At 35.1% G+C, this 23,029-nt stretch overlaps 1 protein-coding gene across 1 annotated transcript in view; it reads right to left on the reverse strand.

Moving 5' to 3' along the window:
- Nucleotides 1-22,204, reverse strand: part of PSMD14 (proteasome 26S subunit, non-ATPase 14) — a 101,645-nt gene extending 79,441 nt beyond the window's left edge. The window contains exons 1-3 of the mRNA XM_045559946.1: nt 22,117-22,204; nt 14,838-14,961; nt 12,561-12,612 (exon numbers count right to left, since the gene is read on the reverse strand). Of these exons, the coding sequence (XP_045415902.1) occupies nt 12,561-12,608 (48 nt within the window). The 5' untranslated portion in view covers nt 12,609-12,612; nt 14,838-14,961; nt 22,117-22,204. The remainder of the gene's footprint in view (nt 1-12,560; nt 12,613-14,837; nt 14,962-22,116) is intronic.
- Between the last annotated feature and the right edge of the window lie 825 nt (nt 22,205-23,029).

Here is a 23,029-nt window from a genome sequence, read left to right on the forward strand (position 1 = left end):
AATCATCATGATATAGCTATACAATGATAACAAAAATATATTCTACTAAGTAATGAAGTAAGTAGTTTCCCATTAAGTAAAAGAAGTTTCCCTTTTAACATAATGGGGCACTTTTCCAAAACTAGGTTTTTTCATTCTACTATCTACTTTTGGTAAGCCTTCTGTCTCCAATAACTTAGGCTTTGGTGTTTACAGCACTAGGGAATAAAGGCCTAATTAACAGAGAGCTAACACAGGTAGGTAAGAATGTAATCAAATAAAAATAGAGGAAGTGTACAATGAGTAAAAGAAAAGTGTAACTATCATAATCACTAATTTACTCTATTGTCCCTAAAAGCCCTCCCATTGTGCCCTTCACCAACATTCAATCTTTCAGAGGGAAGAGCCCGTGAAATCACTAGCAATAGTTTGAAAAACAGCACTCAGAGGCTATCCCATGGAGAGCATTGCCCTATTCTGGTGGCATGCTTCCAGGTTACTCAACCCAGACAATGTCCCACAAAGAATCACCTTTTATGTGTGTTGGAGAGGACACCAGTCCTACCTCCTCAGTTTTTAAATGGGTATCGTATCTACAGAACTGCCCACGATAACATAAACTGAATATTAGAAGTTATGTTAATGCAAGTTTAAGATAAGAAACCCAAAGATCAATGTGCCAAATCAGCAATGTATTAATAACCACTAAATCAAACATGTTTAACAATGTTGACGGTAGGGAAAGAAAAGACACAGACTGGATCTTTTATGATCATAACATCCCATACATTTGGAATATTGAGATTATACTGCAATATCTTAGTTTCCTAGATTAGACAGAGGTAGCTTCTCATCTTTCAACCTATATATTCTACGGAAAATGGTATCAGATGTCATAGATCCATTGTATCCTTGACTTCAAATTTAAACCATAACATTTCATTTTTCCTTATAATTTTAATTTCCTCTTATTTCATCAGAACGTTATTAATTCTGAAGGACAGTTTCATTTGTAATTGAAAATATATCACCACTCCACTTATGTTCTAAGGCAGGGGCCCCCAACTTATGGTGAGCTGTATAATTATTTCATTATATATTATAATGTAATAATAGCAGTAATAAACTACATAATAAATGTAATGTGCTTGAATCATTCTGAAACCATCCCCCTCCTACTCCCTCCTTCAACCCCCTAGTCTGTGGAAAAATTATCTTCCATGAAAATAGTCCCTGGGTGCCAAAAAGGTTGGGGACTGCTGCTCTAAGGAACTCAAATAAAACTGTTTATCATAATTTTATATCAAAATAGAAATTTAGCATTCACAAGTGTCAAAGACCTTTCCCCTTGAAAGACCTATCACAACTAGACTATTCAAAAAAAATGACACAGATTAACTATAATGCACCCACTAGGAATTTGTTTCCCTTTTATTTACTTGAGAACCCTCAAGAGATTTGAGATCTCTCAGGAGCACCATATTTTTCATAGGGTTTAATATCTACCCAGAAGAATCACACTACAATGACAACTAGAAAGACTATGCTCTAATTAGCTTGCTTTTGACCTGACCTCTTTCTTAATGTTTTATAGTAGAAACATCAGAGAGTATATGAATAGAATGATTTGGAACTACACTTTTAAAAATAATAAAATTATAGCTGACAAGAGCAGCAAATGAAAAAACATTAAAGGCATCTTATATTTTAGCTTTGTTTCTAAAGCAAAATCATTACTGAGTTATTTGTAGTTAAGCAAAGTAATAAAACAATTAAATTTTTTTGACCCTTCCCTACTTCCCTTTTAGGAGAGAAAATGGCTAAATTAATCTACCAATATTTAGAAAGGCTCTTTGTAAATGTACAGAGAATCACATCAGATACTCAAAGAATCAAAAGAAAAAAAGGTAACCAGAAGCACTCATCAGTATATAAACACTGTCAATATGTAGGCTAAAGAACTCAAGGAATATTCAAGTAACTCATAACAAAGCCTTTTGTAAAGGCCTGCTCACATCCATGCTATTGTGCCACTGCTTACACCAAAATTAAACCTTTTCAGATGTGACAAGTGTAAATAAAGACTATGCACATTACTCTATGATGGCTCATGCCACAGCAGAATTTCTCTAGCAGTAAAGACAGAATAAAAATAAAACATAATAATCTATAATTATTTAACTACATTATTGTAATATAACAGCTTCATCTCCAGAGTATCCAGGTTCTTTAAAAAAGGAAGTCTAATAAGCATAAGTCATTCTTAATCAACAATCTCTAATGGCTTCCCAACTCACTCAGAAGATAATCTTCTGTAACGCCCTGCAAAATCTAGTCTCTGGCAACCTCTCTAGTGTTATCCCCTTCAAATCCAAGATTGGGAGAGGATCTGGAATACCTCGGTAAGGCATAAAAAAAGTACTGAAAAACTGAAATGAATTTCTGATTTTGTTTCATTTGGTGGCTTTTTAAAAAAATACTTAAAATGTTATTTAATGTCATTTAATATTATTTAGTATTATTCCATGACTTTTCTTTTACATTAGTTTTTTGTGTATTAAAAAGAGAATATATATAAATCTGAAGTTCCTTTTGCCTCCCACCCTTCTCATGAATTTAGTATAGGTTATCCAGGTCTGTGCTGTATAATATGGTAGCCACTAACTACATATGACTATTATAATTTAAATAAAATTAAATTTAAAATCCAGTTCTTCAAAGGCACATCTCATGGGCTCAATAGGTATATGTGACTCTTTAAATTTAAATTAAACAACATTTAAAATTTAATTCTTCAGCTGCTACAGTCACATTTCAAGTGCTTAACAGCCACATGCGGCTAGTGGCTACCATACTGGACAGTGCGGATAGAGAACATTTTCATCACTGCAGAAAGTTGTATTGAACAGTGCTTCTGAAGAACAACTTGTAATACCTTCACTCAAGAGTTATATACCCTTAAAAAAAAGTGTTATTTTATGTTTTTTAAATTTACATTACTGTATATGTCTTTCTACAACCTCAATTTTTCTCAATATGTTTATAAGGTCTATTACACATGTTGATATGTAGAATATAGTTCATTTCAATTGCTCCAGAATATTGCATCATAACACATTTAGACATTTAAGTATTTCACAATTGTTCAATATTCCAAACAATGCCATAACATCCTTAAACATGTCTCCTGATACACATGTATAAAAGTTTCTCTAAAGTGAATAAATGGAATTGCTGGGTCACAGAAGTTTGTGCATTTTCAACTTTACCAGATATTATCAAACTGCTCTCCAAAGTGATTTTAACCATTTACTAATTCACTACATACAGTATGTTAATTTAACATGTATTTTATTGTCTACTATTTGTCAAGTAATGATCTAAGCACTGAGTTACCAGCCCTAATCAACTCCCCCACACACATACAAGAAAAAAAGCTTGAGAATTTTTATTTCCCTAAATTTATATTAATACTTAATTCAATAGGTTTTTTTAAAAAAATAAATTAAATAGTTGTTTTAATTTTCATTTCCCTGATGTACAGTGATGTTGAATATATTTTCACATTCTTTTTGGCCATTCTTCTATAAATTACCGTTTCATGTTCTTTTTTTAAATGAGGTTGTCTTTTTTTGTCTTACTGATTTGTGGTTTTCCTGATTGTGATGCAAATGAAATGTATTGCAAGTATCTTCTCTCCCTCTTTTGCTTGTCTTTTGTTTCTATTGTCTTTTTGGGACAAGAATTAGTCATACTGTCTTAAGGTAGTCAAATTATAAATTCTTTTGAGCTATACTTTCCTATCTTGAGGTCATAAAGACATACAATTTTCGTCCAAAAAAAACTGGGATGAGGGAGGGTATCTACTGTGCTTTTGATATGTTAACATGCTAGTTTACTTAATCTTTAATGTTAACCATCTAAGGTAGGTATTATTAACATCATTTTAAAGACATTTGGCAACTGAATTTTTAAATATGTTTTTTGTGGTAAAAATATAACCAAAAATGTTTTAACTATCAAGTGAACAGTTCAGTGACATTAACACTGTTGTACAACCAGCACCACCATCTATCTCCAGAACTTTTTCACCTTCCCAAACTGAAATTCTGTACCTAGTAAATAATAATTTCCAATTACTCCCCTCTCCCAAGCCCCTGGCAACCACCATTCTACCTTCTATCTCTACAAATATGACTACTCTAGGTACCTCATATAAGTGGAATCGTTAATATTTGCCCTTTTGTGTCTGGCTTATTTCACTCAGTATATCTTCTAGGTTCACCAATGCTATAGCATGTGTCACAGATTCATTTCTTGAAAGCTGAATAATACTCAACTGTATGTACAGTTGGCCCTCCATATCTGCAAGTTCAGCATCTGCAGATTCAAGCAACCAGGGATCAAAAATATTTGGAAAAAACAGAAACTAACAATACAATAAAAAAAATTTTTAAACTGCAGTGTAACAACTACTTATATAACATTTACATTGTATTAGGTATTACAAGTAATCTACAGATTATTTAAAGTATAAGGGAGAATATATGTAGGTTATATGCAAATACTACACCATTTTATATAAAGGAATTGAGCACCTGTGGGTTTTGGTTTTTGCATGGGTCCTGGAACCAATCCGCCAAGCATACCAAGGGAAAATTGTATATACCACATTTAGCCATTCATCTGTTGATGGGCATTTGGGTGTTTCCATCTTTTGGCTACTATGAATAATGTTACTAAGGACAATGGTATACAAATATCCTTTGGAGTCTCTGCTTGGGTATATAACCAGAATTGGAATTGGTGGATCATGTGGCAATCCTATGTTTAAACGTTTGAGGAACCACCAAACTGTTTTCCATTATCAGTTGTACCATTTTACATTCCTACCATCAATGCACAAGAGTTCTAATTTCTCTAATCCTCACCAACACTTATTTTGTTTTTGCTTTTTGGTACAATAGCTAGCCTAATTGGTATGTCCTCCAAAATTATAAAGTTTGATATCATATTTACATCTTCAACCCATCTGGTATACATTTTTGTGCAAAGAATAAGGCAGGAATCTAATTTTAGTTTCCCCCCGTATTGAAAGCCACTTGCTTTAGCATCATTTAATGAATAGGCCTCTCCTTCCTCACTAAGTTTTAATGTCACCTATATCACAAACCAAGTTCCAATATATGCATGGGTCTATTTCTGGGCATTCTATTTGATTATATTGACCTACTCAACTATCTCTGGAATAATATAACACTACTTGAGTCATATAGCATTAAAATATATCTTCAAATTTGCTAGAGCAAATTTCTTTTTCCTTTTTAGAAATTTCTTTGCTATTCTTGAACTTTTTTCCTATAGAAATTTTAGAATGTTTGTCTAATTCCATGAAAATTCTGGTTGATATTTTTATTGGAACAATATTGAACTTACAATTAATTGGAGAGAACTGGCATATAATATTAAAACTCTTCATCCATGAAAATAATGTTATTTCCTAATTATGTTTTCCCTTTTTTTCTATTTATTTTTTCTACTGCTATGTTAAATTAATACTTTCTACAAAGCAGTAGACCAAAACCTAAGACAAATAATTGAAACATTTCTATTCCAAGACCCACGACAAGAAATCAGAAAAATCGTTATTAGTTAATATACACAAAACCTGTACACTGTGAGGATTTGGGAGTTATAACAAAGTATCATATGCAATTCATGAAATTATTTTTTAAAATCTAGCCACCTGAAATGAACCTTCGAAATGTACATTATATCTCACCACATTCAGAAAGCCTTAGATCACTCGCCCACAGTATTTTCCCTTATTTTTGCATCCTGAAATTACTGAGATGTATATCAGAAAGACACAAACTGACAACTTACAGGCAATATAGGTCTGCTTTACATGTACTTAGTTTGGCCTACACTGTATGTCTTAAAATAAAAATTGGGAGACCAAAAAAATTAGGGGATTTCACAGAAACATCATAAGATTTCTGACTTTGCTTTTAAAACTTGCAAGACATATGTCATTCTTACTCAGGGACACAGCTAAAAGAGGCTCTATCTTCATGATTTTCTGATTACTAGGGCAGGCAAATCACACACTGATTCTTAAAGCTTCCACCTAAACGTGACATGTTATCACATTTCATTGGTCAAACCAAGATCACAGTAAGGTTAACTTCAAAGATAATGTAATGTAAATTGCTTTACAGCAATTTTTGTGAAACCATGGATAAGTCAAAAATTCACATAATTTTTGAATATGAGTTCTGTCGTGGAACCAATGGAGTACAGACAGCTCAAAATATCAACAAGTGCTTGGGAAGGATGTGGCTAATAAACACACGGTACATTGATGGTTTGAGAAGTTCCATTCTGGTGATTTTAATCTTGAAAATTAGCCCTGTGGGTGACCTGAGACCAAGATGGATAATGATTAGCTGAAAGCTATAGTGGAAGCAAATCCATCTCAACCTCAGCATAAATTAGCAGCAAGGTTTGATGTTACCATTCCACCAATATTGGACCATCTGAAACAAATCAGCAAGGTAAAGAAGCTGGATAGATGGGTACCACATGAATTAAACGAGCGTCTGGAGAAAAATCATCTGGAAGCTTGTTTTTCTTTGTTTTCACAACATAAAGACAAACCATTTCTACACTATATTGTTAAATGCGATGAAAAATGGGTTCTTTTTGACAACACAAGTGTTCAGCACAGTAGTTGGATAAAGATGAAGTGCCAAAACATAGTCCAAAACTGAATATTCATCCAAAAAAGCTAATAGGGTCTGTTTGTTGGTCCAGTGCTAGTATTATTCACTACTGCTTCATGAAACCTGGTCAATCGGTTACAGTGGATGTCTACTGCAACCAATTGGATGAAATGATTAGAATGCTTGCGATTAAGCAGCCGAGATTGTTCAACAGAGACAGGCCAATCCTCTTGCAAGACTACACGTCAGAAAAAAAACAACACTACTCAAACTACAGTGGCTGGACTTGGAAACTCTCTGTTATCCATCGTATTCACTAGACCTTGCATCAACCAACTAACCCTTCTTCCAGGCTTTGGACCACTTCTTGCAAGGAAAAATATTCAATTCTCAGCAAGCTTTGGAAAATGCCTTTTACGATTTCATCATCACTCACTCTCCAGGCTTCTTCACTGATGACATAAGCAAGCTACTGTTAAGATGGCAAAACTGTGCCAATAGTTTGGGAACATACTTTAATTAATTATACTGCTTCTTTTTTGAGATATAATACACTTTTGATTTGCAATTGGACATTTCATATTTAATGACCTAATATAATCCTACTATATTTCTGGACCATTGGAAGCCAGAAATAATTCATAAAATTGATGGTTTTGCCTTTAATCCCTTCCCCTCTATCTATTATCCAAACTACCACTAGAATTACTTTTCAAAAACACTGAATCATCTCACAAGTCTACTAAGAAAAAAATCTTCATTTCTGAAAAAGAAAAAAGAAAGAAGAATCTTCATGAAGCTACATCTATGGGAAAAGAAGTAATAATCACTAATGAGTAATAATCACTAATCATTGCATTCAATACCTTCCATAATCTACTAAGAACCCCTCTCCTAGCTTCTTTTCCCAGTATTTCTTCCTATATTGCCTATTCTCCAGCCTTTCTGAATATGCCTTGGTATATATTTCAAAACTTAGCTCAAACGTCATCTCCTCAATTTAGTCTAATTTTTCCCTTTTTGTGAAAAGAAGCCTACCTCCACTATACTTGCAAATCACATTATTTACAATGAGCACTAGTTTTCACTCATTCAGTGTAGTTACTATGTGCCAGACACTTAAAATATAATTACTTATGGGTAAGGCCCCTGGGTTAAGTATTGATGTTCTTGTTCATCTTGGTATTCCCTATAGCATAACACCTGACACACAGAAACTCAAAATATTGGCCTAAGAAATTAAAATCGAAGACGAGGTACTAAATGCCACTGACATTTTACCTAATTAAAATAAAATTTAAAAACTAAATTTGAAATCTAGAACTATTATTTTAATAGGACTAATAAAACATCTATTTGTTTCTGCTTCAAACTACTGATAAGTTATACTAAAGTGGTGGACTGTGGACTAATTTAATTTTTTTAGCCTACCACTACTCACATATTAACATTTTAAAATGTAATATTACAAAAAATAAAACTTTAAAGTTGCTTTGTAGGTATGGATACCACATGAGAACTAGGAAAAGGTAGCATGATAAAAAACAAATGGAGGCCGGGCGCGGTGGCTCACACCTGTAATCCTAGCACTCTGGGAGGCCGAGACGGGTGGATCGCTCGAGGTCAGGAGTTCGAGACCAGCCGAAGCAAGAGTGAGACCTCATCTCTACTAAAAAATAGAGATGATCTGGCCAACTAAAAATATATATAGAAAAAATTAGCCGGGCATGGTGGCGCATGCCTGTAGTCCCAGCTACTCGGGAGGCTGAGGCAGTAGGATCGCTTAAGCCCAGGAGTTTGAGGTTGCTATGAGCTTGGCTGATGCCACAGCACTCACTCTAGCCTGGGCAACAAAGTGAGACTCTGTCTCAACAACAACAAAAAAAAAACAAATGGAAAAGAAAGTTTCAAGATAGTGTGGAATACTGAAGTCTAGTTAAAAGAGAACTTAAAGTAGGCCAACAGACTTGGCAATTTCATCAATTCCAGTATAGTGATAAAAGAGGAGAAAAGAATATAGTCTCATGAGAGTAAAGAAGTAGAATATGTGAATTTAAGGTATTATTTCAGGAATTCTAGAAATAAATGGAAGATAAGATTTAATACCAGGATGCAGCAGAGTTTTGCTTTTTGTATACATGAGATTGACATTTTTGTAGTCAAAGAAATGAGTCAGTGGAGATAAGCAAGGTTTCAAGAGAACAGGATCAAAGAATAAGGATCAAAGAAGGATTACTATTGGAAAAGAGAAAAGTTACCTCCTACTTAAAGAAAGCTAAGAGGCTAGAATTGATAGAGACTTTATTTACAAGTTCCTTTTTTACCTAGTATCCCTACTATAACTCCCAAATAAAACCACTAAGGCCAACTGACCTCACAAACAATGAAATATCAGTATCCACTCTAACACTGGTATGCCTGTATTATTACTGTGAACTCCTCCATTAAAAAAAACGGCCAATTGTCACACAGAGCAAAGCTTGAATACCTTCTTATTGCATTATGCCTACATATTGGATCATGTCTCTTGGAAACAGGACACAAAAATCAGTGTCAAATAATGGTACAAGAAAAATTCAAATGAAATACTGAATTATGTCCACACAAATAATGTAGTCAAGGCTGAAAACAAATAATAACATCTGGTCTTTATCCTGGGTTTTTGGCACAAAGCCTCAAAAACTCTTCGAATTTCCTTAGTGATAAGAGTATCTTTGTTATGCTAATGAGGTAACTCAAAGTAGGCCACTAGATAGCTCGGTGACCACAAAGACCAACAATGTGATTAGAGGGTTGAGACTGAGCTTGGGCCATTTCTGAGGAAGGAAGGGAGGCTGGAGACTTGAGTTCAATCACATGGCCAATTATTTAACTGATCATGCCCATGTAATGAAGTCCCAACACTGAAACAGATGAAGCTTCCTGGCTGGTGAATTCACTGATGTGTAAGGAGGGTGCCCTAATTCCATGAGGACAGGGCACAGAAGCTCTGCATTTCCTCCCAGATATTGTCCTATGTGTCTTCATTTTACTGGGCTCCTAATCTGTACCCTTGATAATAAAATTATAATCATAAGTATAGTGCTTTCTTGAGTTCTGTGAATTTTTCTAGTGAATTATCAAACCTGAAGGTGTCATGGGGACATCCAAATTTATAGCCAGATCAAAGCATCGGTCAAAACTGTGGATGCCTTAGGGACACCTGAAGTGTGGCTGCCATCTGAAGTAAAGGCAGTCTTGTGAAGGACTGAGCCTTTAACTTGTGAAGTCTGATACTAACTCTGAGTTAATGTCAGAGCTGTATTGCAGCATATCCAATTAAGAGTGAAACAAAATGTCTTTAAGTCAATAAAGCAGCAACTGTTGAACATTGTTAAAAAAAAAAAAGAGTCTTGAACATTTCTTACATCAAAGTTAGGTTATTCACACAGACAATGATTTAAGATGGCCTATCCACTCATAAAATATCCATGGTTCTCATTATTCAATCAAGGAAATAAATTCTTGAAAAGTAACAAAAGTCTATTCAACTCTTAAGGTTAAATAATCACAAAGGGATTCTCAAGAAATTATATAAAGTCCTTAACTGTTCTGCTCCTATCTATTCCCACATCTTAAAAGGACCACTTGCCAACTTACCAGCAGAAGACCTCCTCCTATCTGTGACAGAATCCTGACTTTTCCATTATATGGTAAGATATTAATATTTCCCACTGATTTTTTGAGGGAAAGACCAACTTATGTCCCCTTTTCCACTACTACTGGTTGCTAAGCCTTATGTAATGAAAAGATAGCTATAATCAATCCAAAGATCTTCAACTTCTTATTAAAAATAAACAATATCCTTAACATTTCATTCTCATTTATTCAAAAAATGCACTTAACATTTCATGTTGCAGGAGTAACACTGTAAGTATTTGTCAAATCAGTTCTAGAACAAGAGTAAAATAAAATTTCAGGAAAAAAATAACTGAATACCTAGTATTTTATAAGAGAGATACCACAGAAATAAGAACTCCACAAATTATTCCTTTAAGAGGTTGTCATCTAATTGAGGAGATGATATATACATATTTGAAATAACAGATTCTTAAGTAACATATTTTTAAATTCAAAGAGACAAACTGAGGACACAAGGGCTGATTAAATAATCAGAAATCAATGAGATTATTATATAAACATTTAGTTTTCCACTTTATACAACGGTTTGCAGTGGTCACTGAGATATGATACATACAGCTCAATTTGTGGTCAGTAAAACTATTATTTCACATCCAGCAATTCTGCAGCATGGATGTCTAAGACGGATATATTGGTATGGACACTATAATGAGAACTAGAAAAAGGAAGCATGATAAAAGCTAATGTAAGATAAAGTTTTAAGATAGTAAGTGTGAAATATTGAAGTCTAGTTAAAAGAGAACTAAAAGTAGGTCAATTTATTCTATCTGTGCTTAAGGTAAGTTATTTCAGTATTTAAATGTGATGCAATTTTCCTTAAGAATGCTAAGGCAACGTCTTTACCTATTATTATTTACAATTATTTGCAGGTAAATTTACAGTACCTACATACAATCTCAGTTCACTCCTGACATTTTTATATGCCTTAACATTATTACTAATTTCAGAATAAATTGGAGAAAATCTAGAAGCAATCTAGAATGTTTACAAAAGAATAGAAGCAGCTTAAGGGTCAAGTTCAGAGAGGCATAGGTCTCTTTAGAGAATGGGTTACAAATACGTTACAAAAATGAAAAATCATGAAGAAACTGGCTGACAGCAAAGAAACATGAGAAATAAAACAAAAGTGAATGAAAATAATAGGAATTTATTCAAGGATGCAATATAGGGTCACAAAAAAATTCTCAACTTCTAAAATAAACCATGATATACTTAATCAAAGAGTCCTTATAAAAATGCCTCAATAAGATTGAGAATTTCATGAAGTCTCGATCGAAAACTGTGTTTCTTATACTAAATATAAATTACTTTCAATAAAGAAAGAGAAAACCATCGATAGTAAAATAGAAATAAGGGAAAGCTGGCGACTAAAGCTGGTACATGGTCCCACATGCCTATAGTCCCAGCTACTGGGGAGGCTAAGACAGGAGGATCGCTTGAGCCCAGGAGTCCCAGGCTGCAGTGTGCTATGATGGCACCTGTGAATAGCCACTGCTCTCCAGCCTGGGCGATAGAGCAAGACCCTATCTCTTTAAAAACAACAACAACAACAACAAAAAGAAGTGAATATCCTGAGACAGAAATCTATCTAGAGGACATTTGCCCAGCAGCATGGAACAAGATAAGTGATGATAGTATTAAAACAACTGACAACTGAAAGGTCATTTAATAAGATTATAAAGAAAACCTATTATGTACCAAATTTTAAGGAAAAAAGGTATTATCAATTCGTCTATGCATCGTAATTATTACCAGCAATGTACTAGTGTTAAGACCACACACACAAACATTCTATGGGTCTACACAAACATTTTCTGGATCTGGCAAACAGTATGTCATGTTTACTTTTTCATGTGTTACATCTAAAATTTATATTGTAAACCTAGAAATAATGTATTTTGCGTTCTTTTTTCCCTAAAAGGCAATTTGATAATCTCACATATTCCAAAATTTTAAACAAAGCAAATAGAGAAAAATTCTTATTCCTAGGAAAAAGTAAGTTAAAATAGAAAATGTTTTCCACATGTTATTTAGCATTACAAACAGCAATAAGGTAAGCTTCTTGCCATAAAGCTATCTGTCAGGTGATTTTTCTTAGGGGTGATTTCATTCTCTTTGGCTAACTACAGAAAGGCTCGTAGTTTACAAAGAAATACTCAGAGTCTATATACTAACCTGGCCCAGTCCAGGCATACCTCCTCCAAGTCTAAGAAGTCTGTCCATATTTCTAGAAAACAGAAACAAAAGAAAACGTTCCTAAGCACAAAAGTGTTTACTCAATTGCTATCTATATAATTCACCTTCAGTCACTCAGTATGTCAAAAATATTGGTGGTAATTACAACACAACATCAGACTTCCTGTTAATTAACACCACATATTAATTCAAGAAGCTGTCTTCCATGCTAATTAACAGACCTTATTTTACTGCTTTGGTTTTGGGTTATCCCCAGTTTTAAAGACAAGCAATCTTAGCATACTTTCAAAACTTTGCAATCATTAAGTTAATTATATTTTCTTATTGTTATCTAATAAAGTACCTGAATAAGGAAAAAGTGCCTGAAATGCTTATCATATGTATGATTGAATTTCCTTCAATTTGTCCAGAGTATACAAATAAAAAACCTCACTTTTAAATTAAATTTTAACATCCTCATTAGTAAGTTCTGTGCTAATTAACTTACAGCTTGTCAGTTATCATCAAAACTACATGTGAAAGACATTGTGAGCAGATTATGGATCTCTGAATTAGCATCAAAGGCTTTTTTAAAATGAACTCATTATACTAAAAGAAATACTATAGCGTAAACATTAAATGCGTTAAGATAGTGTCCTAGAACTTACACAGATATTTTGTGTTATTTCAGATGTTGTGGAAATATACACCTTTTTCACTAAGGAAATTCAGCTGCCATTCTCAATTATCATTTCAGAGTTGACAGATACGAAGAGGATCAACTGTGAAATATCAATCTGATTTATTTTTAATGTTTAGAATAACTACAGAAGATAATCTTATAAGCTTGAAAAACCCAGAAAAAATTAAGAAAAGAAATAGCAAGTGTACTTATGTAACCTTACAATCAAATTATAAAAATTAATAGCAGTACAACTACTTAACAAATGCAATAAAGCATTGTTTTCTACTTGAAAATTGCTACTATGCCCTGAAATTTCTCTTCTTCCTAAGTATATGCTTTAGAAAATGGTTTCATTACAAATTATATTCTAAATTAGACGTTAACAGATTAGCTTCACCATTAATCCATGTTATTTTACTAGTTACAACTGCTATACAAACTAAAACTCAATAATGTACTTATGATTATCATATTACTGCCTAAATATGTTTGTTGAATCCTGGTAACAACTTAATCCTACTAATATTTAACAATGTTAATATGGCAAGCTTTATTCAAACCCACATATAGAAAAGAACACAAATGATACAGCCATGGAATTGTCACAAAGTGAATACACCCATGTAACCATCACCTAGCTCAAAAAACAGAACATTATCTGCACCTCAGAAATGCTGCTTAAGTCCCCTTCCAGTCTCTTGTGGTAAAATTCCAACTCCTAACGGCACAGATTAGTTCTGCTGTTTTTGAATTTTGTATAAATGGAATCTCATACTTTTTGTGTCTGGCTTGTTTAACATAACATAATGTGCGTGAGATTCACAATTTTAAAAATTCATTTTTAAAAATGAAACGGCAAATAAGAAAACTTGATAGTCCAGACAAAATTTCCACTTCACAATCTTAACTCATCCTCCTAAGAGCAACATTTACAAATAAAATCTCCAGAAAATTCTCTTTAAAATTACTCAACTAAAATATGACATTCAATACATAGCACTTTTTAAAGGCTGCAGACAGAAAAAAAAAAACCCTGTATATTTTAAAATATAAAAGACATTTCTCTAAAATATATTACCAAAGAATAAAAAAATTTCTTTTGGATCATTTCAAGCTTATAAACCTAAAGAACCAATGGGGGAAAAAAAAAAAAACATACAGTATACTTTAGAACATACACATTCTAGGCCAAAGTTGATTCCCAACTGTGTTCAGCTTTTCTATTTTCCCTCTGTTGTTTCTGATGACTTTACACAGACTCCAGATGCTGTGAATACACATGAGTGATGTGGGAAGCAGAGGGAAAGAAAATCTGACAGGTCAAATTTATTTTTTTAGCAAAATTAGATGTCTCAGCAAACAGGAAAAACATTTAACAAATTAAAACATTTAAGACAGCCAGGGTTGATGAAAATACTAAATTTGGAAGTAAAATATATTGATAAATGTTCTAAATCACACTAGTTTCTAAAATCTAGTTATCTATCACACATAGTCATAATTGGATGTCTGTTTAAAATAATATTTTCGTAGTATCTCTTTATCATACCCTGAAAGAACAGTTAAACATAAAATACATTCTTAAACCTCACCTGATCAGTAACTATAACTCTTAAGCTTCAGTTTGTTGAGGAGTTTGACAAATTTCTTCTTAACACAAGCTCTTGCTAATTCTGGCAGGTATAATTTTCCCAGGTATTTTTTTCTCTTTCTCTCCTAAAAAAAAGTAAATAAAATAATATACAATTATTTTGATAATTAAGAAGAAAATTTTTACACCAAAATTTTTAAAAGAATCAAAATTCCTAAAAATGAATTAGATATCAAAGCCACTTTTTAATAATCATTTCCTGAGAGTACGGAATGATCTATCATCGCAGGGAGCTAAAGAACATAGCCCTGTACGAAGATTTTGTTTGTATATTTCTCTCTTGAGCACTAACTTTGAAGATTGATATTTCATAAGTTTTAGCCTTTCTAGAGGTCTTTCAAAGAACAAAAAGAAAATTTACTCATATTTTTAAATAGAACAAAATTCATTATTTCACACAATTACTATAGGGATTCATTACACCATTATTACAAACCTATGATGTATTATAGAACATTAGTGATATTAATTTCTTATTTCTTGAAGGTTTGCTATTTTATCACGCTAGGAATTAGTACATCATTTCTTAATTATTCCCAATTATGACCAAAAAAGACAAAAATAATACAATGGAAGAGTAAGAATTGTCTAAAATAATGCAATAAATTATACCTATTACATCATCCTTCAGTTCTTATTGTGTTAGTCAAAGCATTGATTCAAGTTTCAAAAAGATATAAAACACTAGAGACATTGTCTTTGTAGTCTTTTTTTTTCTTTTTAGCTTTTACTGAACAGAGTTGAGAATTCAGATTTTTTTTATTTGCCACCCATAATGGCAAAGGGAGGAAAAGTTTCACAATTATTAGAGAATCACAATGTGCATGCAAAGGAGATATATAACAGCACTCTAGTCTCTGATGACAATATAACTGATAATACAAACTAAGGTTTATTTAACTTCGGTACTACTGACATTCAGAACCAGATAATTTTTTGTTGTAAGGGCTGTCTTGTACACTATAGGATGTTTTTTGGACTACAGGCGCATGTCACCATGCCTGGCTAATTTTTCTTTTTTCTTTTTTTTGGGGGGGCGAGGGTCGGGGGGGGAGAATATGTCTCATTCTTGCTCAGGCTGGTCTGGAACTCCTGACCTCAAGCAATCCGCTGGCCTCAGCCTCCCAGAGGGCTAGGAGGATCACATGTGTGAGCCACCACACCCAGCCCATTATAGGATGTTTAACAGCATCCCTGGCCCCACTAGATGCCAGTAGCACCTACCTAGTTGTGATAATCAAAAATGTCTCCAAAACTTGCTAAATGTCCCCTGGAAGAGCAAAATCACTCTCAATTGAGAACCACTGATATAAACAAAATCACAGACTATGCATCTTGAGATGACAATATCCTAGACTAATTTTCTCAAACCTAAGAACCAGTGAGTGCTGAAAACAGTTTGGTAGTTCCTTAAAAAGTTAAAAATAGAATTACCATATGACCCAGCAATTCTATTCACAGGTACATATCCCATAGAATTGAAAACACATACTCAAAACAAGTTCTTGTACATGCACATTTATGGGATCTCTACTCACAACAGCCAAAAGGTGGAAATAGTCCAAATGTCTACCAAAGGATTAATGGATAAACAAATTCTACTATACACCCACAAGGGAACGTATGGCATGTTATTCAGCTATAAAAAGGAACAAAGTATTGATACATGTTACAATTTGGCTGAACCTCAAAATACTATGTATTATAAATGAAGCCAGGCACAAAAGGTCACATATTGTGTGATTCCATATATATGAAATATCCAGTAAATCCATAAAGACAGAAGGCACACTGATGGTTGCCAGGGGCTGGGGGAAGGGAGGAAAATGGAAAAGCTACTTAATGGGTAAGGGATTTTACCTGGGAAGTAGACTGAGGCAGTCATTGTATAACACTGGCAATTGGACTAAATGCTACTGAACTGTTCACTTCAAAATGGTTAATTTTATGTTATGTGAATTTCCTCCTCAATAAATTACTTTTAAAAAGGGTCAAATGAGTGAACAATATATTTCTAAAATCAAAAAAGAAATTACATTCTTATCTAACTAGATAAGTATGTACTTCAAGAAGTACTTCATCATACACTATTTTGCAACAAGAATCCGTTTTTGCTAGAGATGTGTAACATATTCTTTGATGTTTTATGATGGTGATACAGTTTACATATCAACAAATGCTGAAGTACACAAAAAGGTGAATAAAAGGAAGTAGATAATGTAGGAATTTTAAAAATCACTGCACTAATTCTATTTGGTGCTTATAAATGTAAAAATAAGAATGTTTTGCAATTATGGAGCAAAGATGATAGCCATTCTCTTCAACAAAATTATGAGCTGTCAGTGTTTTCATGGACAGTGATGGATGATGGATGGTGATGGATCATGGTGACGGTTACAGAACATTGTTAATGTACTTAATGACACTGTAAACCAAAAATGGTTAAAATGGCAAATTTTAGGTGATGTATATTTTACCATACACATAAACACACACACACACACACACACACACACACACACACACACACAGAGCGTGCAAAAAGAAAAACTAGAAGTAATAAGCTAAGGCCTGTTAGAGATGTATTTGAAATATGGAACTGATCTTTACAAGACAGATATATTCCACCTTCATGCATGATAGCTGATTAGCAGTTAATTACATTCAAACAATGTTGCCCATTTCAGGTACATATACCATCAAAACCAAGAAAATACAGAATAAAAATTTGTATGTGCTATGTTTAAGCTTTATTAACATTTCCAACATAGTTTTTTTTCACAATCCCTTTATTTTTACTTCTGTAAATTATTCATAAATTGTCCTAAAGGGGTAAAAAAATTAAAAAGGTCCACCAGACCCAGATGGCAAATAGTGATGACTGTTTTTCCTAGCATATGAAGGGTAAGTGCTATGACTGCAGCTAGAGTGCCAGGATTCAAAAACTGGCTCTACCACTTACTAGCTCTATCTGCTTGGGTCAATCACCTCTCTCAGCCTCAGTTTCCTCACCTACAAAATGGGGATAATGATAGCATTTACCTCATAGAGCTGATCAGAAGATTAAAGAAGATAATGGACATAAAAAACATTTAAAACAATGCCTGGCATATAATAAGTAATAAACACTAGTTGCTGTCATCAGCACCACCATCCTATGAACATAGCTACCAACACAGATCCTTCCTCACGTAGTTTGTCACTTAGTGGGTTGCAAAACACCTCACCATATTTCACAGTACTAAATTAATCACACTGGCTGGGCACCTGTGCCTCACACCTGTAATCTCAGCACTTTGGGAGGCTGAGGCAGGAGGACTGTTTGAAGCCAAAAGTTGGAGACCAGTTTGGGCAACATAGCCAGAACGCATCTCCACAAAAATTTTTTTTTTTAAATTAGCTGGGTGTGGTGGCACACACCTGTATTCCTAGCTACTTGGGAGGCTGAGGCAGGAGGATCACTTGAGCCCAGCAGTTGGAGGTTGCAGTGAGCTATTATCTAGCCTGAGTGACAGAGTGAGACCCTGCACCTAAAAATAATTAATTAATTCATCAATCACAATGGAGACAGGGACTTGCAATTCCCACAACTTAACAAAAAGGCTCACAAAGGGAATGTGTTATACACACATTTAACATAAAAGAGAACACTTTCAATTCTTAGAAATAGAAGTAATACAGAGGTCTATGGATCTAAACCAAGTTTTTACACCTATCAAAAAGCAGAAGACTCAAAAGCTCATTCATGATATAATTAACTTTAAACATTAGTAGACTATACCTAATATGATGTCATACATACAGTAATGTTTAGAACACTAATTGGTAAAAATAGTACAAAAAAAACCCCCAGTACTTTCAAACGTTGTTGACTTTCCACTTTTCCTTTATCTCTCAAGTTAATAACTGATTAGAATCTGGTATTGTTTGAGCATGTTCGTGTTGAATTTAAAATAAATCTATTTTCAAATATTTATAGGAAATGTATGGAATCATAGATAACTCTAGAAAGTAAATCCTTCAAAATTATATTAATCTGGACTTGGAACATGAGAATTTTTTTTTCAACTTTTCAAACTTTTTACCAGGGATACCCAATAATTCATAAAATTCAAACAAAATCATTAAGTGGTTTTTTTTTTTTTTTTTTGAGACATTGTCTCATTCTGTTGCCCGGGCTAGAGTGCTGTGGCATCAGCCTAGCTCATAGCAACCTCAAACTCCTAAGCTCAAGCAATCCTTCTGCCTCAGCGTCCCCAGTAGCTGGGATTACAGGCATGCGCCACCATGCCCGGCTAATTTTTTCTGCATATATTTTTAGTTGTCCAGCTAATTTCTTTCTATTTTTTTAGTACGGACAGGGTCTCACTCTTGCTCAGGCTCCTGAGCTCAAACGATCCACCTGCCTCAGCCTCCCAGAGTGCTAGGATTACAGGTGTGAGCCACCATGCCCGCCCAGCCAAAATCATTAAGTTCTTAACATTCAGGTTTATCATTCTGTTTCCTAGTTCACTGTTCATTTTTTTACTCCCCAATACATTCTGCAATTAAATACTATTAATTCTCAGACTGATGTTAAATCCTCTTTAAACTACTCCTTATTTGTGATCTCACTGTATCTGTAATTTTTCAATTTTCTGATTTGTGGAAAGTAACTGGGAATTCTTCACTTTCTTAAGGACTTTTCTTTTTGTGGAAGATCTACAGTCAACATTAAACTTAATTATATAAATAGGATTTTGAAAGCAAGATTATCCCCAGCTTAGAAGAGTGAGCATGGAATTATCATAAACATCTACTGTGGAGTCTCCTAATTTCAGCATCCAAGTAAAACATTTATTGAGTACAGTAGTCCCTCAGTATCTGTGGGGGATTGGTTTCAGGACCTCTCCTGAATTCCAAAATCTGTGGATGTTCAAATTCCTAATATAAAATGGTATACTACAATATTTGCATATAACCTCTGCTAATCCTCCCAGTATATCTAGTAATCTCTAGATTACTTATAATACTTAATACAATGTAAATGCTATATAAATAGCTGTTACACTGTATTATTTAGAGAATAATGACAAGGGAAAAAAAAAGCCTGTACATGTTTAGTCCACATGCAATTTTTTCCCCCAAATATTTTCAAACTGCAGTTGGTTGAACCCATAATCCAAGGATATGGAGAGCCAACTACACTATCTTGTGTACTCAAGAAATTTACTGGCTTGCACCGACGGAATTTATAATCTACAGGGGCTACAGTTGGGGGGATTGACATAAACCCATAAAAAATATGTCAAGTGAAAGGATAGCGATGTAGAGTAGAAAAGCCCCTAGAACCAGCTGACTTAGATTTGAATCCTGGCTTCACCATCTACTCACTAGATGATCTGGAACAAGTTACCTTCTTCTAAACTCTAGGCCTCATCTATAAAATGGGGATAATACCTACCTAGCAAGTCTGTTGTAAGAATAAGTCTAAAGTATCCAACATAATGCCTGGAACATCCCAGGTACCCAATAAACATTGTTGATGTTGTTGTTATTATTACTGCCTTACAACCGGAAGAGATTATTTAATCAAATTCTCTTATTTTACAGACGGGGTTAGCAAAGTATCATAAAGTAGAATATGAAATGTCAAAATAAGTGCAACAAACAGCATATGACAAGTGCATGAGCACGAAATCACATGAGGATTCAGGCAAGACTTTCACAGGTGGACAATGAATTATGAAACAAACATTGTTATAAAAATGAAAACAAAGCACAATCGCTTCTTGTTACTGATTATCAAACATGTGGTTCTCAACCTAGATACTAAGCACAAGGTTTGTATGGCACAAGGTTTATATGGCAAGTTTAAAAATAGGATGAACCCATGTCAGAGAGGTTAAAATCCAGCTTTTCAATGAGAATGGCAATATATTATTTACCAAATACCTTGGTGTGTGGGGGGTGGGGGGGGCTGGCGGGGGGAGTGGAGAGACTCTCCTGAACTCAACAGGTGAGGCATCAGTAAAAGGTCATGACTTCAAAGTTTCTTCTCCTGGCAAGATTTAATTTTATTCTCGGACAAATTAAAAACAACATTCAGGCTTTTCACAAAATACTACTTCACTAAACACACCTTAACCGTAGTTAATTCTGAACCACTATATATCTTAATCTCTATCAGTGCACAATAACCCATGTAATTTGCTTAAAACATATATAATTCAAACTTTAAATAAGCCAGTTGGCAGCCTCACATGACAAGAAAGCCATCATGTTAATCATTGCTACTAAAACTGTATTCACTTTTTCGTGATTTCAACATTATTATTGCCTGTCTTAATGTTTTCCTCAAACGCATTAAGTCAGCACTACTAAAAACATACTATTGTGAGTGGTGAAAAGAAACATTTTCACACTAAATTATATTTCTACTAATTTTTAAAGCCTCTCCTCTGCTTTTCTCACGGAACTTTTATCAACTTTTGGTTACTCTAATTTCAAGAATTTTTCAGTTAGTCACTAAATTCGACTCTTTCGAAAAGTTCACATTTTTATTCTTTTGACAGACACATAGCTATATCCCCAGAAAAATTAAGTTCCAAGAGATTTGTACTTTAATGAAAACAGGAAATGCAATCAATTCACTAACAACTACTCAATTAGGACAATATTAAAAGTAACTTAGCAAGCATAGCAGGAATAACCACACTTTCTTTTGAAGACATTCAAGGTTAACAACCAGTGCATCTGCGAGGATTTTTGTTTATTTTTTGAAGGCAATTGAAAACCTAACACTAAGAAAAAGGGTCAAGGCCTATAAGAAGGGCAAATGATAAAGCAAACATGCATTCAACGGGTAAATTCATTTTATTCTCTCTCCCTTGTTTCCCCTGCCTGCTTTGAAGTTTTTCAACACAGGAACAACTATCGACAAAGCACAGGCAAATAGGCCATAAACAAGGGATTTCCCTGTACAGGGAAGACAGGTTCCCAAGATGTGGTGAATTCAGCCAAGCAGAAAGAGATGGAGAAAGGAGACCACATCCCGGCCTGACCCTGCCAGAGACCCCGGGGAGTCGAGGAAGAGTACGAAAGAGCCTGGGCTCCTCCCTCAGGACACCGGCCTCCAGTGGCAACTCGGCTGGGCAACGTGACTCAGGAAAGCACGGGGCGGGCAGCGGCCTACCGCGACTGCCTTCCCGGGCCTCCCGGACCTGTTTGCTGGGTCTTACCTGAAAGCAGACGAGGATGGGATGCCGCGGGCTGTACCCCCGTGCTTGCCACTACGCTGACGCGAACGCGACGGCGGCAGCGGCAGCGCCTCAGACTCGACCCAGCTCTGACTCCGCGAACCGGCGATGAATCAGCCCGATTCCATTCAAAAGAGTTGCCCGGGCCTCCGCCGCGAAGCACTTCCGGGTTCACTGCTCTACTTCGGCTTCCGTTCCCCCGACGGCCGATGGGAGAGGACTCGGGAGTCGGGCGGGTGTCCCGGCAGGAGAGCGCGGTACAGACGGCGCGGCCGCAGAGCGAGGCGGAAGTGGGCGCCGCGGCTGCTCTTGCCCCTCGGACGTCCTACTTCTCTCCCCGCCTCCGCGCTCCCCTGCGGCCGCCGAGATCCGGGACGGCGGCACCTCGAGCCCGCGAGGTGACGGGCTAGGAAATGGAACTGTTAGTTTTGCGGAGCCCAGACCCCTTTCGTTTTGGTGTTAATCGCCATCGTAACCCTCCTCAGAAACTAAAAGGTTCACTTGACTTAGTCATCTGAGGAGCAGAAAAAGAAAAGTGAGCGGTATGATTAGAGGGGAACGGTCAGACGCTCTTTTCCATAGTCCCATTTACCCACTTCTTGTCTTTCCCGCGTTGCGAGGATTGGATTCCAGGGAAAAGTAACGTTTCCCAAATGTTCAAACCACATGGTTTAAGCTCGATGTGGTTTACAGGGCTTAAGGAATCGTTTAGGATTTCAAAAAGCAAAACTACCCAAGAAATGACTATTGGCAAGTTTATATCACACTTTAAGTCCAGATACACTCCAAGTCTCTTTTCAGGGCAACATGTTTACCAAGTCTCTGTCACTTTATTAAGTATGCTTCAAATAACAAGCATTTTTAAAGCATTCTAAATGAAGAATGGTGATGAATC

The sequence above is a fragment of the Lemur catta genome, chromosome 8 (genome assembly GCF_020740605.2).
Source record: "Lemur catta isolate mLemCat1 chromosome 8, mLemCat1.pri, whole genome shotgun sequence".
NCBI lineage: Eukaryota > Metazoa > Chordata > Mammalia > Primates > Lemuridae > Lemur > Lemur catta.